Source organism: Lates calcarifer, linkage group LG17, assembly GCF_001640805.2.
Source record: "Lates calcarifer isolate ASB-BC8 linkage group LG17, TLL_Latcal_v3, whole genome shotgun sequence".
NCBI lineage: Eukaryota > Metazoa > Chordata > Actinopteri > Centropomidae > Lates > Lates calcarifer.
This window is the reverse complement of record NC_066849.1, coordinates 6,946,608-6,964,251: the sequence shown is the minus strand read 5'-3', so window position 1 is coordinate 6,964,251 and position 17,644 is coordinate 6,946,608. Positions and strand designations below refer to the sequence as shown.

General features: G+C 43.0%; 1 protein-coding gene across 2 annotated transcripts in view; it reads left to right on the top strand.

Moving 5' to 3' along the window:
* The window catches only part of plpp3 (phospholipid phosphatase 3), a 29,339-nt gene extending 12,347 nt beyond the window's left edge, over nucleotides 1-16,992 (top strand). The window contains exons 2-7 of one of the 2 annotated variants that reach the window (XM_018670209.2): nucleotides 1,282-1,436; nucleotides 4,479-4,571; nucleotides 4,790-4,977; nucleotides 5,081-5,138; nucleotides 9,072-9,248; nucleotides 14,671-16,992. In XM_018670209.2, the coding sequence (XP_018525725.1) occupies nucleotides 1,282-1,436; nucleotides 4,479-4,571; nucleotides 4,790-4,977; nucleotides 5,081-5,138; nucleotides 9,072-9,248; nucleotides 14,671-14,799 (800 nt within the window). In that variant the 3' untranslated portion in view covers nucleotides 14,800-16,992. Of the gene's footprint in view, nucleotides 1-1,281; nucleotides 1,437-1,853; nucleotides 2,012-4,478; nucleotides 4,572-4,789; nucleotides 4,978-5,080; nucleotides 5,139-9,071; nucleotides 9,249-14,670 lie in introns of both variants that reach the window. The other variant, XM_018670208.2, reaches the window with a different exon arrangement.
* The last annotated feature ends 652 nt before the right edge of the window (nucleotides 16,993-17,644 follow it).

Sequence of the window (17,644 nt, the reverse complement as noted above, 5' to 3'; positions counted from 1 at the left end):
TTTCCACTGGGAGTAGATGTTAAGGAGCCTGAGAGCTGTGAGTGGGCGCCTCACAAGCATGCATAAGAAAGTGTGATTTGAGGTTTTTAAGAATGTACAAGTTCATGCGTCTGGTGAGTGTTGTGTTTTGCAAGACAGACGTGTAATACAATCTCCCTCTCCCATCACTGGTGAGATGACAGCAGTGGTTCTCAGCCGCATGAGGAACATTCATGAGCAGATCTCACAGTTTGACCCAAATGTCAAAAATTCCCTGTGAAGTGAACTAACCACATGAACCACAACCAAATATTTTCTGTGCAGTCTGACATTGAATGTATATGTTGGTGTGACTATGTGTGGGTCTTCGGGACGCCTTTGTGTCTTGAGCTCCCTCTATTTATGAGCTACTATGATTGTACGTACACACGCCAAACATGCTCTCGTGCGAAATATGTTCCAGAGTTGGGTGGGCTTAGTTTTGTTTTTCTTGGTATTCACACATTTTAAAATCCCACAAGGACAACTTTGAAAGTCCCAGCCAGAGTTTGCACGCCTGTATTTGTATTCTTTTGATTTGGAGATATGTATTTATTTTCCCTTCGTCAGAATAGAGTGTGGGTGTGTATGAATGTTGGGGCGTGTGTGGCTGAAGAAGCAAATAACTGAATGAATATGACCAAATGAACGCCCAGCACCGCTTTCAGCTGTTTGTCCATTTGTTGTTGAGGTGTTTGAACACAGTTCCTTTAGATCCTTATCGTCCCTCTGTTGAAGAAATTGTTTAACATTTTAGGAAGTTTTCTTATTTGCTTTCTTGCCAATAGTTAAGAAGATTGACATCACTCCCATGTCTGTATGGTAAATACAGAAGCTGTTTAGCTTAGTCTAAACCCCTCACAATGAATTGACATAGTCCTGATGTTGGTGTGTTTCTTTTGTCTCCAGTAATGGACCCCTAGCTCTAAATGTCAGTGTGTATTTGCTCTGTCAGGAGGGGGGTCCACTAATGCTAAAGAATATACCTCACTTTTCAATAGCCTAGTGTCACACTGTCAAAAGGAACAGCAGGAGAGTTTGCTGAGTAAACAGCCTGTTTAATGTTAGCACAACCTCACACACACACACACCTGTTTTCACACACATATTTTTTTTGCCTTTTGATGTGTGTTTTAATGTGATATTTTTTCCTCAGCCTACAGGTAAGTGAAGTTAGTTAGATGGCTTATTTATGTGTGTGTGCGCTGTGCGTGGGTTCATACATCCATCCATGTGTGTGTGTGTGTGTGTGTGTGTGTGTAGCTATGCTGCCCAGCCTGGTTCTGCACCGCACCTCTGTTCGTCCATACCAGAGGGGTCTGTACTGCAGTGACTCCAGCCTGAATTACCCCTACAAGAAGAGCACCGTTCCCTCCTCAGTGCTTACTTCTGTTGGGTTGACACTGCCCGCGGTGTCCGTAAGTCCCCCCCGCCCCCCAGCACACACAAAGAGCATCGGCCTTGGGGAACACTGAAGGCAGAAACAGGGAAGGCTGGAGGTTCATGGCGGTGGCTGTGAAGGAGTGACAGTGCTATAGGAGAGCTAGTAAAGTTCAGAAAAGTTCATATGATATTATTCCTGGGTCACGGTTGCATCTGATTTTGAAAATCTGTCACTCCTTTGCTCTAAGCTGTCCATACATGACATCCTCAAGCCCCACCCATTTCTGCTATGTCCCATGATCCCCTGATGCCAGCATGCTCCTTGTGCTTCCCCGTTCTCTCCTGTTTATGTCTGTGTCACTGACCTGGTGCTTTTATTCTTTTCTTTCTTCTCTCTCTCTCTCCCTTTCTTTCTCTCTCTTCGTTCCCCTCTTTCTTTGTGTCTTTTGTAGCTAGCCTGCCTTTCCTGATCATTGAGACTAGCACCATAAAGCCGTACCAGCGCGGGTTTTACTGTTCGGACGAGTCCATCCGCTACCCCCGAAAAGAGGGAGACACCATTAGTGATGCTGTGCTTTGTGGTGTTGGCATTCTTATTGCCATCTTCTCTGTAAGTCAACCTTCACACCTCCCTTTGTTTGCTGCTTTTACTCAAAATTAAAGTCTTTTTTAACTCTTAGATAGCTAACATAGCCCCTTAATCAAAAAGTTTGAGTGATTTCTTATCATGCAGTATTTTCTAAAATACTCCAGTCTTTCACTATAAATGTGCTCTATATGTCTTCCCCCTCCATTCTATAATGTTCTCTTCGTCATACTTTATTCTTCCGTTTCTACTTTGAGTCATCCAAGCCATTTGTTATGGCCTGTTTTTTATTACTTCGCTAAGCGAGTCAGTGGTAGTGAAAGGCCCCCCAAGCAACATTAGGAAGTATGTGTTTGTGTGTATGTGTGGTGACGCATGCATGCCAAAGACCAAAGAGACTTTATGAGCTTCTGGTCCATTCTCATGCCTCCCACTCGTATCCCTGCACCCCGACTCCATGCCCTCTGTGCCCTGCACATCACACTGGGTAAATGTGTCAGTGCTCTCTCCCATGCCCGAAGTGCCCCACTGATGGCCTGAGTAATCTCACCAGTTAATAACAGTATGAAGCCATCATTCCCACGACTTGACTCTTGCTCTGGAGAGGGACTGGCTCAAATGTTGTGAGATTAGAGGGGGGGTCAGGGTTAGTGGAAATATGTTATAATGACATTTGGTGGGTTATGTGTATGTCAATTAGTGCCACGTGGTCAGGCTTTATAGCCCCCAGACTCTCAGTGGCACAGCCCCCTCATAAGTTCCCAGACTGAGACGTCGCTTCACCGGCGTCTCCTGGCCATCAGCTTGGTGGGCACACACACACTGTACCAGCTCTTCTGCTTATTGGAACCAGGAGACTGTGCTTGTGCTAGTTAGTTCCCTCACATGTTCACGTGTGGGCAAAGCTGGCGTGTCTCACACAGCTGTGTTCCATTAGTGGCGTCTACTGCAATGCCGACACCATTCCTTTAAAGAACACATGCGCGAGCTCACTCATGCAGGCACACACACACACACACACATATATATATATATATATACATGCACACATACATGCACTGGTAGCAGATTCCAGTTTTCCAGTTGAGCCTCTTGTTTATCGCCACTGTGAGGGAAATCCCAACAGTCCCGCTGCTCAGACATATCCATGTCTGACAGGCCATGTTTCCACTGTGGGAAACACCATTAGTAATAGCAAGATAGAGTTCTATAAGCATATACTCTGATGATCCAAATAATCCCATCAGGCTCCTATTGAGCCGTGTGGTTTAATCAGAGATGACTGTTATCTATGGCAGGACCTGCCTGCACTCAAGAAATGGAGATAAAGAGGGGGAGGAGAGGCTTGAATTCAAATAGTGACAACCCAAATAAACTCCTCAGGACCTGCATCAGCCTCCTGGGGTTCTAATCTCCCACTTAGATCAGAACAATCCATGGACAATAGCAGACACAGACACACAAACTAATACACCACTGTGTTTGTTTCTTCTGGCTGTGAGCCTGCCAGCTGACCACCCAATAGGCAAGATAGGTATGTTTATCAAGCCTAACAATATACACACATATTACAAGTACATACACAAACAGTAAGCCTATGCATTAATAGTATGTCTGGGAAACACCAAAGCTTCATATGTGCATTCATTTAGAGGCTTAGTGCTGTTCTTGTTCACAGTACTGAGTGTCCACTGGCTCAGAGATGGACAGGTAAATATTTTCCTGTGAGACTGGGTGAGAAGGCAGGCCGAAGAGTGAGGCCTTGTGTGAACAGAGGAAGGAAAGGGAGATGTGGTTAGCAGTGGAGAGCAGCCGGTCTGTCAGTCACATACCCCAGGTGGTAGAGATATGATTGACATCTCCCTGCCTCGAGGGTTGGACTTGGCATAAGCCCCCTCAGCGTAGATGAAGTCTTTTCATGGGGCCCAACACTACTTAAAACCACCTGCCTGGAATACCAGAGGAGTCAGGGTTAGCCCACTCGATTTAAGCCTCATAGTGGACCATTACTCTGATGTAAATCCTCCTTATATCAGATCGTGATTTAGATATTGACCCAGTCCAGATTGTTTTCATCGTTTTCATGTTTTTCTTTTTCCATTGTCTTTACTCTCCTTATCCCTCATACTTCACATAAAAACCCCATCATATCACTGAGCAGAGCATCACCACTCCTCAGTAATCACATCCAAACTGCCTGATGGAAAGGCAGGCCATGCTCACTCTTTATGTTTGTCTATGTGTCAGTCTCACTCATTCTGCCTCTCTCATTCTGTCTGTCCTTTACACACCATCACTTCTTTATCTGTAACTTCACCCTGGAATTCAATCAGCTTTCCTGCATGATACACACTCAAACCTTACTATTGTAGTGCATGGTTATCTGCATCTAAAAGTACTGTATGACTAGGATTGAGCAGCATCACATGGCTAGATTTTGTCTTATATTTGTGATCAGTGTCTATCTCAAAAAACAAATCTTTCCTTTTAGATTGTGATTGGAGAATGCTTCAGGATTCACCAACTACATGAGGGAACCAAGTCCTTTGTTGGGAATCCCTACGTTGCAGCCCTCTACAAACAGGTCAGCTATCCATTGGTGCTTTTATACCTAATTTAGATTATTACATCATTACTTGTGTAATTGTCTGTTTGCTAAACCTCTGCCCTGAATGTTGGGATGGTAAATCTGCTACTGCACATGTGCTTGCAAGAATGCAAAGCTGACAGCATAGCAGAGGGGACAGGGATTAGCTAACGGTCAGTTATAAACATCTATCATTAATGTGTGTCATCTTGCAGATGGGTGTGTTTCTCTTCGGTTGTGCCATCAGCCAGTCATTCACAGACATTGCTAAGGTGTCAGTGGGTCGCATGAGACCCCACTTCTTGGATGTGTGTAAGCCAGATTTCTCCACCATCAACTGTTCACTGGGATACATCACTAACTATACCTGCACTGGTGATGAGAGTAATGTTCAGGAGGCCAGGTTTGTGTAAACATCAATACACACACTAAATATGTATCTATATGCTCTACTAAAATATTCCTTATATTTAAAAACTGGCTGAAGATAATCTTTGTCTCCACAGGAAATCGTTCTTCTCAGGACATGCCTCTTTTTCAATGTTTACCATGCTCTACCTGGCCGTAAGTAACTATTAAACCCTCTTGCACACACACATCGCAACACACTCACATTCATGCAAGAGCACACTTGCTGAGAGCCACAGACACAATGGTTTACAGATTGTAGAGGGAGTCATGGAAATAAGGTTGGGCTCTAATTTAGGGATTCACTGCCTGAAGAAAAAAACATTGTTCTTATCCACTTCTCCTCCTCCTCTGCTATATCTCCTCACTCAACTTATGAAGAGTTTTATTCTCCTTTTTACTCCTTGGAGAGATGGGTGGATGCACTCCACCTGTTTTCTTCAGAGCAGCTGTGTGTGCACTTCCTGTCCTCTCCCATTTCCTTCCACCTCTCTCTCTCTCTCACTCCACCTGTTGTGGGTGTCTGGTGGGGGCTTAGCACCCTAGAGGCATTCCATGCTTCAAACAGTCTAATTGCACCCACCCACCCACACACACACACACACACACACACACACACACACACACACGCACACACACACACAGACAGACAATTGCCAGCTCATAGTTCCCAAGTCATCTCTTCCCCCTCACCCTCTGTTTACACACCACAAGGTTCCACCTCACTTTACATGCTACACTCGGAGTCAGGGGATAAAGAGAGAATAGAGTCAATGTTTTGGGTCTGACCGGCCCAGGTTCAGTTTCAAGGTGGTCTTGGGTCTCACACTGGGCTGACAGTTCAGATTGTAGTGTATTGTAGTATATTGTCATGAAGCGAGAGCTTGCTGCGGGTATTTCCCAGCCTCTAGTTGAACCTACAGCTGCACTCTGGTCAGACCAAGGAAAAGAGATGAATAAAAAGCAGGGGAAAAAGCAGAGAGGGAACGGAGATGTGCTGCATCCAGACCACAGAGTGACACACTAGTCAGAGACCAGTGTTCCAGCTGCGGCTAGCTCCGGACCATAGCCAGAGGAGGCTGGTGCAAATATAAAGAGAGGAGAGCAGAGGGAGCGTAGGAGAGGAGGAAGCAGTTTATAGTTGATGTTTTGGAATACAAAACCAGCCTGAAACAAAGCCCACAGTGGCGGCATTCCTAGTGGAAAAAGGAATCTGTGGCATGTTTTCTGTTTTTACCAGTTGAAAACAAGTCATGTGACATAATGTTTTTCCTCACAGAACCTCCCTCCACACTTCAAGTACTCTTATTTTTCTTCCTCTGTCCTCAAACACCCAAAATCTATTGAAATTGAAATCACAACAGCAGGAAGATAGATAACTCTGCCAGTTTAATTGCTGGCTGTGGCTGCACAACAAAACCAATGAAAATAAATGCCTGCAGATAATCAATATTTTTATTAGGAATTTAAAGGAAGAGTGGTTGTGATCTTCTCATCTAACTTTTGACAAGAAAGTGAATAAAAGTATAAAATGCAAAGTGTTAGGTGTAAAATGGCAAACTAGTCCTTTAAATGACAAATTCTTAATCAAAATTATGGAATAATCAGAGATTTGACCATTTATTTATGCACTGTATATTACCTTACACCTAAACATCACATCTCTGCAGCACGGCTCTGACAAAAACAAGTTCTCAAGAAGTTTATTTTGTCCTTAATAAAACCACAAGGATCCTTTCTTTCTTGGGTCCTTTCCCGCAACCCTGGCCTGTGTTTTTGCTCCCTTGTCGCTTACCAATGTTAAAAGTGTCATTTCCACAGTGTGGCTGACACCTCGTCCTTGCTCCCACAGCCCCCACTTATCTGCTAATTGGCACTCTGTGATTATGGAGCACTTCATTTCCTGCAGAGCGTGTCTGAGCCGCTGCGTCTGTTATTGATGTGGTTTTAGCTGAAACTTAACAGCCTTCAGAGATGGCACACAGATAACTGGCACACGACATACACCGCAGCCACAAAGTAAAAGCAAAGTGTGCATTCATGTGTTGGACTGAGCTATCTTGACTTTTGCCTTATGTGCATGCAACATTTAACATCTATGCATCTGTACTTCTCAGTAGCAAAGAGCTGGGATGTTTCTGTGGGTTATATCACTAAGGCAGATAGCATGTTGTTGGATAAACACATGTTTGTTTGTGATATAAATGGTCTCAACCACAGCTATGCCATTGTCTCACAGAATGGTGTGAACCAGAGGAGTGGAGGGGAAGGGGGTAGGCATGTAAAACAAGCCCTCGTTCTCATTCTTTCTCACTTTGTTGTGTTCGCGTGTGTTTTCTTTCATTTAACACTGAGTTTGAGTCAGAGCGAGAGAGACGGAGGGAGAAGATTTCACTGGAATGAGTTGGATTCTTTCACAAACCACCAGACTTTGTGTCGCTCTTGTCTCCCTCTGTCATGGGAATCTGCTGGGGCTCCTTTTGTTGTTGGGTTTTATTGTTGTTTTCCTCAGATCTAACTATTTAAGACACTCAGCAAATTTATGAGAAGATGGCTCAGGTCAGAGAGACAGAAAGGCCTGAGTCTATGTAAGATTTAAAGAGGAAACATTGCACTTTGAGAACTTTTTAGAAGGTCATTAACCCTCTCAGTTGCTTATCATAACTTGGCCTCTGCTGAATCAGGGTCAGACAGCTTGTTTGGGTTTACTCACTGCCCTACACTTAGATAGGGCCAAGTTGATTGGCGGGTCACTGTAACTCCTTGTTTTGGCTAAGTTTAAGTACTCATTTTTTCAAAGCTCTCTTAAAATTGAGAGGTTTGGGATGTTGTGTTCATGGCTGCAGGACGTCAGACAAAAGTACTTATCTGTAGTCCTTACCCGCTACCTGAGAACCACTGCGGAGGAAGCCTGAAGTCTAAACATCGCTGCCAAGGAGGAGAGAGCAAGACTGAAAGGGATGGGAGGGATCACTTCCTTTGCTTCCATAAGGAAAAGAACAATGATAGAGTGTCGTAGAGGAAGTGCGAGGGAGCTTTACGTCCACACCTACTGGGGCTCGTAGTAAACGGAGGTTGATGGGAGGCGTTTTGGCTGTCTGTAAGTATTGTTAGCCTAGCTGATTATAAGACTCGAGTCTGGAGGTTTGGAGTGCAGAGGCCAGCCCTCCTAGGCCCTCTGTCTCTGGGTGTGAGAGACAGGAAGTTAAGGGTATGAGTAGTGCAACACAGGATGTCTGAGGAACCTAGGCTGACCTCATGCGTGGATTTAAGAAAAAAAAAAAAGAGACTGTTTATATTTGCACTTGCACTAGTGACTTAAAGTGGCCTTGGACGTTGTTGTTCCTGTGTTGGTTCTCCTCAGTCTTCATCATGACCCCAGAAAACATTTTTTTGGCCGCAGGTGGAGTAGGGGGTACATCCACTTTGTCTTCTATTTACTCTAATAGTGGATAGAAGGTTCAACCCAACAAAGTGTTGAAATATGCAAAGCAGAGAAAATGTATATATATATATATATGTGTGTGTGTGTGTGTGTGTGTGTGTGTGTGTGTGTGTGTGTGCGCGCGTGTGTGTATTTCAGTGGCTCTCTGTGGTCGTGCTGTTTTTACAGCTGGGATGTTGAACCATGAATCGACCATGTCCGGATCTCAGGCAGTCGAGTGTGTGTGTTTCTGAAAGATATATGTTTTGCTGTGGGTCTGGCAAGCCTGCCCACTTTGATTCAGTCTAGACCTCTTAGACAGTAACAACACACACACATACACACACACACTGCAGGTGCAGGGTTGAAAAGGCAATACAACAGATGTTAAACTTAATGACATTTATGAAAATTTCCAGTCAGGCGTGTGTGAGGGTTCAGCTCATTTCTTGCTACAAAGTGGAGTGACATGGACACTGATACTGCCATCAATAGCATAATATGGATTACATGTTTTACATCACAGACACTTTCAGAAACACAGAAACAAATAGGGATTTTATGTCAGAGTATTTACACAGAAAGTGTGCGTATTAATGTTGTATGAAGAAAATAAATAACATTATCTGTCTGTTCTCCTCTGTTCCTCCCCCCCATCTCTTCAGTTCTATCTCCAGTCCAGGTTTACATGGCGTGGTGCTCGTCTCCTCCGCCCGTTGCTCCAGTTCACCCTGTTGATGATGGCATTTTACACCGGCCTATCACGTGTCTCCGACCACAAGCACCACCCGACTGATGTACTTGCTGGCTTTGTGCAGGGAGCCCTGGTGGCCTACTGCATAGTGAGTGCACACAATACATGCAAACTCTAAAAAAATATGACAAATGTACCATAAATAGACACACAGACCACAATGTAAAAACCTTCTCTATAACTGACCACTTGGGACCTTACAGATGGACCAAACTTCAAATTAAGTTTGCCTCTCTCATATATCTCTCTCTCTTCACTTTCTCCTCTCTGCTTTTGGTGAAAAGGAGAAATGGAGCAGGCAGTGAAGTGAGGAGAATCTGATTCCCTTTAATGAATAACACATTGCTTGGAGCCAGACCCCTGTTCAGGAGTGTGTGTGTATTTTGTGTGTCCATGTGTTGGTGTGAATCCATATTCTGCAACGTTCTTCACTACTTTTGTGACTGTATCGTCACAGCAGTTGCCAGATGATTTTTGTAACCCTCATCATTACACTAAGCTGGATGAAGCCAGGGAAAATTGAATTCAGGTTGAGAAGAAAATAGAGGGAGTGTAAAAAGAGAGAGAGGGAGTAGGAGAGAGCGAGGATTAGCCTTTGAAACAAGAATGAGGTTGTTAATTATTTTGGGTTTTTTATTTGGCGGCTCTGGTTCTATCAGCACAGCAGGCTCCAGCTCAACTCTGCTGCCTCTGGGAAAAGTATGAAAAGACACTTTAATACACACTCGTGCACACACACACACACACACACACACACTCACAAGAAACCTTTACCTTTCTACAAGATCCAAACCATGAACGTGGAAAGGATTAGATTCATAAAATTCAGCAAGACCTTAGTAATGGCGCCTATGCAGATCTTGGCACAGCTGAAATGCACATGCACACTCACACACACAGTCACACACAGCGCAGCAAGGTCCTTGAAAGCCAGGATTACTGAAGGATCCAGAAATGAACCATGAGCAGAAATCAGCGAGTAACAAAAGACAGTAACGATCTGGCAAACTCAGCACTCCTCCAGCTGGGCGTAGCTCCTGGACGACATCAGCTTTGACAAGTAAAAAAATAATGAATGATTTCAGAAATATGCTCGGTGTATGAGCTTGACCTCTGAATGGGCAGATCTGGCAGGAAGAGTGAATTGAGGGAAGTGACGGGAGAGAGGAGCCTTGTCTGCATCTTGGCTCGAGACGAACGTGGGTTTAATCCAAGTCAGCTATTCCACAACCCTAACAGAGACAGCTTAACACACACACACACACACACACCACACACACACACACACACACCATCCACATGCATACATCGTCAGACCCCTGCAGATCATGGCAGTGAGGTTAGTTTTACAATCCTTGACGCCCCTTCTGATTTGCCCAGTCTCAGTAGAAACACACATCTGTGAGTACTTTAGCTCGCCTGCTTCAGCCTCTCAATAAGCAGCCAAGCAGAGAGGACCTGACAGGAGATGAGTGGAAGCAGGATAGACGATGTAGAAAGCCTTTTTGCCTCTGAACTGCCAACAGTTAGCACTAAATCAAAGTGTGAACATCTTTAAATCTGAGGTTGACAAGCAAGTAGGTTCAGTCATTATTCTTTTAAATGTAATGTTGGAAATGTAAGACTAAAAGCATGAGTTCACACTTTGAAATCATGTCAGAGTGAATATTTCTCACCACTCTGGGATGTTTCAAGCACTAAAAGAGTCTTTTAAATGACTTTGGTGAGAGCTAATACATGTTCTTCTTGATTGCTGTTTACTCTAAATATATGACTTTGAACAGAGAACATATTGCAACAACATGACAAAGGTTTTGATGACACAGGACACTGGGCATTGTCTGTATTATACGGGTTATAGCAGGAGGTTTTTTATTGGATAACCTTGTCTGCCAACAATCCATCTCATAAGATGTTTTCCTGAAGCAGAAACAGTTAATATTTAGGAGCCCCATGGCAGCCTGGGTAATGTGGTCCATTAATCCAGCCTGACCCTAGGTATATGCAAGAAAGGAGCAGTCTCCAAACACTGACAGCACACTTGTCATAGATACAGAAAGTCTCATTTTAAGAACAAAAGAACACATTGGAGGAATTAGTGCATTTGCACGTCAGTCCCATGTGTGCCACTGTGAACAATCGCTCTGAACATCACATGATGAGTTATATGGCCTTGTGGAAAAGCGTCTTCCTTTCCAAACACATTTCAGTAATTGTCTGTAGAGGAGTGTGTTGTTCCATGACTTTATTGTGTCTGCTATTCCAGGTTTCCCCAGGCTACAGTTACCTCTTTAATCCCAGTGCACCCCCATTGAGTGCCAGTAAATGAACAATACAAACCAGGGGCAAGTATGGACACATTCATATGTAGTGACGTGTTAGACTGCAGACATGTAGCCTTTGTTGTAAGTAAATGCTCCTTTAAGCCCCATTGTCTGTCCTCACATCTGATGATGGATGGTGTCTGAGGCAGATACATGCAGTATTTTTTTGTAGAATATGTAGATGGATGTCTGCTTTGAGTCAAACACTCCAGACTATTTCTGCAGGACTGTGATCCAGAGAATCTGGGAAACCACAACAGGAAGTGGTCTATGTGTACTACCTGGTCACTTCCTATCAGACACATTGACCTAGTTTTCAACATAGTGTCATAATAAAGGTCAAGAAGACAGAAGCCTGCAGGAAGCAGCTGTCAGAGAGAAAGCTGGTGCAGCGCTCATTTGTTTTTCGAGGTTCATTGTCACAGTGGAGAGGAGTGGGGTCAGGCATTAAAAGGAAGAGGAGGCAGGAGGATGCTCTCTCTGCCTTGCTCCAGTTTCAACACATACATACTGCTCACAGGGGTGGTCTCAAATACTGAAACAGTGTCTATGAGGTCAGTGAACTTGTGTTGAAGCAGGAAGTCATCTTTGTTACTCCACACACAACTCAAGTCTTTAAATCTTACACTGTTGTTTTCTAAACTATATACATATACAATTAGACACTTTACACTGATTGATAACCAAGCACTGAATAGACCTTTTTTTTTTCAAGTATATAAAAGCGGAAATATATTCAGAGCTGCATCTTTTGACCTACATTGGTGTAAATGCAGTTACAAATATATTGTGTGGTTAGGCTGCATATTGTGTATATTCAAAGCTGGTTTCATGTGCGTGCAAGTGAATTCAGTTTTATCATTTGATATATGTCATTGGATCTGGTGACTAATATGGTGGGTTTTTTAGACATTCACAATTCCTGTGAATTGAAAAAAACCCTTCCTGTGTGACTCAGCTTCTTGTCTCAGTCATGACTTTTTTAATAGTGGTTAAAGATGAAGAATTGAAGACACAAACTCAAACACACACACACACACACATATATTTTGTATGTATGCCTCTACAGGTTGTGCTGTCTATATCACCCAACACAATAGGGTGGAGACTTTGTGTATGGTGTGAGTTTGTGTATGCCAGGAAGTGGTGAGTGGTGATAAGCTTTCCACCATGGCAGGCTCAGGGGCGATGGGTGACGATGGGTGCGATAGGTTGGGTGACGTGGCAACAGGGCCTGCTGTGATTGGATGCAATGCATCTGGATGGGAAACGAGCCTATAATGTTTCCCATGACGACTCTTGTGATTCTCAGAGATATGACTTCACCTCATATCTCTCTCCACTTCCCTAATTATATCATATACTGTAATATACCATGTATGACGGACTGAACACACTATGCAAACCAATGACTGTAGAGACAAAGAGCCCATTTATAAGCACGAGAGCAGCTGCGTGTTATGGAGGTATCTATGTCTGTATGATGTCATCCATCAGTCAGAGGTCACCAGTCAGTAAATGTCAAGCTGTAATAGAGGAGATTGTGTATGTGCTGAGACCACCATTTAGATTGATACTGTCTTTGTTATATGAATATATAAATGTTATATATAAAGATGAACTCTGAACAGGAGTATACAGTGCTAGTCAATAGTTTGGACACACCCTCTCATTTGGAGGTTTTTCCTTTATTTTATTATTTTTTATTAGTTTCATTGTAGCATTTAATGGTTTTCGCAACTGCACTTGAGAATACATTCAAAGTTCTTGAAATTTTCCAGATTGACTGACCTTCATGTGTTAAAGTAATGGTGGACTGTCATTTGTCTTCACTTAGTTGAGTGGTTCTTGCCATAATATGGATTAGAACCATTCCAGGTGACTGCCTCATGAAGCTGACTGAGAGAATGTCAGAGGTGTGCAAAGCATCTAAGCAAGAATCTAAAATATAAAACATATTCTGGTTTGTTTAACACTTTTTTTGTTCACTACATAATTCCATATGTGTGTATGTATGTCTTCAACATTAATCTACAATGTAGAAAGTAGTAAAAACAAAGAAAAACCACTGAATGAGAAGGTGTGTCCAAACTAGTACTATATGTCTTTCCCCTGAGGACATTCCTCTATGAGATTGAATGGCAGTTTCTCTCTTCCTCCTCGTCTCCCTGGCACAGGCCCTCTGCTCGCCCTCAACTGGCAGCACAGAAGGAAAAGCTGCCGTGCCTGCCAATTATGTGTGTGCGTGTGTGTATTAGTCCACAGCTGAAGCCACTGCTGCTCATGAATGACCCCAGACCCCTGTAAGTGGAAACGGTAATCCACTCTTACAGTGGACAGTAGTTTCCATGGTCACACTTCCTGTCCACTCCTGCCCATTTTCCTGTTGACATATGATGTCATCAGGATCTCAGGAAGAGATTTCTTTTCTGCCTTTTTTTTCTCTCTTTTCCCTTGTTCACCACCAGTGCCAGGCACACTGACCTCAGCGTTGATGTAAAAGGGGAATTCACCCCTGGCATCATTTAGTAAAGGATTAGACAGGGTTCACTAAATTTGATTGTCATTTTAGGGTGTGCTATACTAAGATCACTTCCTTAAGCCAGATTACTCAGTGCTGCCACTTTAAGATTGCACAAAGTCTGCCAGAGGGAGATGATAGAGAGTTTCTCATCACGTGTTATAAAGTAATGCAACTTTCTCACCAGCTCACAGCTCCCCTGCAGACAGGAGGAACATGTGGGTGCCTATTCCCATTAGCTCTGTTCAGACCTGCCATTCTATATCCAGACTGTTTTCAGTTTAGTTATATTAAGCATTGAGTAATCACATTTAATCAGATGTCACTTTAGTGCAATCACATTTATTTTTTCTGTGACAGCAAAAACAGACATATATCAGAAAAAAAGAGAGAGCAAGAGGGTGGTTATTTTGTACATCTGTTATAGGAACAGACTTTAGAACCATCATTGAGGTGGTTTGGAATAGGCAAATCAAATGAGATTATATTTAACACGCTCTATGCAAATTATGATACCTTGGCTTTCCCCTACTGCAGAGCATTTACATTTAAACCGAGCAACGGACGCACAAATGTCCAGGTAACCATTCCCAACTGTGGTTTTGTACACTGTGAAGGTCTCTTGTCAGTTTCCTGACCTTGCTCTCCCTATGTGTGCCCACCAGGTGTTCTATGTGTCAGACCTGTTCAAGCCCAGGGTGAAGCCGGCTACGCCCCCGCCCTCCCCGATCAAGAAGGAGCTGCTCCCTTCATCCGACATCATTGAGAGGAACAACCACCACAACATGGTGTGAGAGAGGCCACATCTCTTTCCTGTGACTGAGGAGCCAATCACAGCGCTGCTCACCTCCCATCGGACAGTAGAATGTAGCGACGAGAGACTGTAGCTGCTTCTCAAACGGCATCCTCCTCCTTTCTGCGGTGCCCAGCCAGGCACTTTGTGGACTAGGGTGTCAGATTTGAGATTTGCACAGCAGAGTCCACTCTCACTATCCAGACTTGTTATTTACTATTATGTTAACTACTAATCAACTTTTGAGCCCATCGTTTTGAGCACAAACCGAAAAGAATTGGAAGCTAGAAGACAAAATGAATTAAGAAATTGATGACTTGACAGGCAGAGCTGAGGGTGTGGAGGTTTGATAGAAGTGTAACCACATAAAGGGGAAACACTTGTGAAGAAAATGAAGAAAAGAGACAAAATGAAAAAAAAAGAAAAGACAAACCCCCTGCCTAGGGAGAGAGGGATTTTCATTGACACTTCCTCACTGAACTCTCTGTGGCCTTGGAACGCCGTAGGACAACTACTTCCTTAGTTATGGGAAGGATATTAACTGCAATAACTAGCAGCATAGAAATATTAACAGTATAGAAAAATATAACTTATAGCACTGTTTTTAAGTCCATTGTCCATTATCACCACTTGCTGCCTGAGATGTCTGACTAGAAGAAAGCTTGATGATGCTGACGTCCATGAGACAGAAATACGGACTCCCAGAAGCCAACTGAGCCTGGTGTCTTCACATTCAGACAGGATGAAGTTAACATAGCATGGCTTTAATAACAGTAACTGTGCCAGTAGGTGCCTGTAAGGATCATACACTGATCTTTTTAGGCCTTTATCACAGATTTCAGAGAAGTCTTTTGGATGTCTTTCAGACCTTTAGCATTGGAAAGTGACGCCCTCCAACCTCATATACCTCTGTCTCCAGATTGAGCATGTCAGGCTTTTTTGTAGTGGATTGTCAGTGCAGCCCAAACCCGGGATGTTGCATTTCTTGAGGGTTAGATGTAGTAAAGGGGGGATATTTTCTGTGGAAGGAGGGAGACAGATCTTACAGCCCCTCAGCACCTGGACAAGAGGTGTGGCTGTGCCATGACTCTCTGGTGTTGGGGACCACCTGTTAGTTTCCTGTACAGGAAGAAGAATGGGTGAGCAGAGTGAAGGGGTGCGATCTGTCACCGTGGAAAGAGGGTGATGATTTACAGCTAAGCTGGCACATTATTTTGGGATGATTTGGGCTCTTTCCGCTGGCAGGGAGGGGCCTCTCACCCACCCAATCACTCATTGGCGATGGATGTTTATCTCTCAATGTGTGTGTGTGTGTGTGTGTGTGTGTGCGTGTGTGTATCCTGTACACTCTTGTGCTTGTGTGGGTATGCCTGTGCTTGTACATGTACATCTTATGTGTGTGAATGTCTGTGTACATACATATGAGCGCTGCGCCCTGTGAAAAAGAACCCCCTCTTGATAAAATATGTGAGTGTCAAATGAAACACACACACTGTCAGCTGTGCCTAGTGTGTGTGTGTGTGTGGTGTGTGTGCGTGTGTGTGTGTGTGTATGTGTGTGTGCCACTGTGTGTCAGAGAGCAAGAGAGCAGGTGAGCGTTATAAAAACTGTGGATCTAATATTTTTATTCTCTGCTAAGAAGCATCTTTAACCTTGTATGTTTTACAGCCTGTCCTGTATAATCACTAACAGTTGTACAGAACCAGATACAGAAGCCCTTTTTATTTACAGCCTACTCAGATATCCTCCTCCAACAACACACTTCGCCATGTTGCACATCTTTCTCATCGTATAGTCCGTCCTATCATTTCACAAAGCCGTTTTCACTCTCTTTTTATAAATATATAAATAATGTATAGATCACTAAAATTAACTCTGTAAGATATTTGTTTAACATGTTTAGATATATCCACTATGATTACAGACCTGTGTTCTTTACAAAATGCTGCTTAAAAAGCATCGATCGATTGACAGATTTTTGTATCTAGATAACTAAACTATTGTAGATTGTAATAGTTACGTTTGTAATATGCATTCAAAAACATACATCCACAATTGTATTAAATTCAATATTAGTATTTTTGTATTGTCTTGTTTTTTGTACAAAAGAAATAGTAGCAATGCTGTTTTTTCTGCTAAATGTACTTAGCTCTAATACATGTGCTTTTAAATAAAAAGCTCATTATGAACACAACTTTGTTTTGTTTTATGCATTTTGAAGATGTTTCTTTTGAATGGCTTGATGGTTGGATTTTTGTTCTTCCTTCTTACTTGAGTGCTTTATTTAAGTACAATTATGAGCTCCACGACATTTTATAGGGACCAGCCACAACAATATATAAATAATAATAATGAAACAATATATGATAATATAAGAATGCAAAATAACTCAATTTTGCTGATAACCCATCAATACATTTTCTTAATTAAGACTTAAACACGGCACTTGTAAGGTAGTGTATTTATACTGTGACAGTGCTGCTTTTACTTAATGGAAGATCAGGTTCTAAGAACTAACCTCATATAGAAACGGGGGGGGGGGGGGTTACTATAATTGGTCTTGGTTCCTTTCCTCAAAAATATCACATAAAATTTGAGTGTAATGACATATACTTAGAAAAGAGCTCAGAAGTACGTGTGATTTCACACCCTGGCAGACGCCAGAGTAGAGGAGCTGGCGTCATTGTGAGCGTGTGTGTGTGTGTGTGTGTGTGTAAAAGAGCAGAACTACCATCATGGTTCATGATTTGTGATCATTTGTCATTTCCTCCTCCACAGCATGCCTGAATGGCACTTTCAGTTTTAATACAAAAGTTACATGGGTATTATGCACAACTCACCACTAC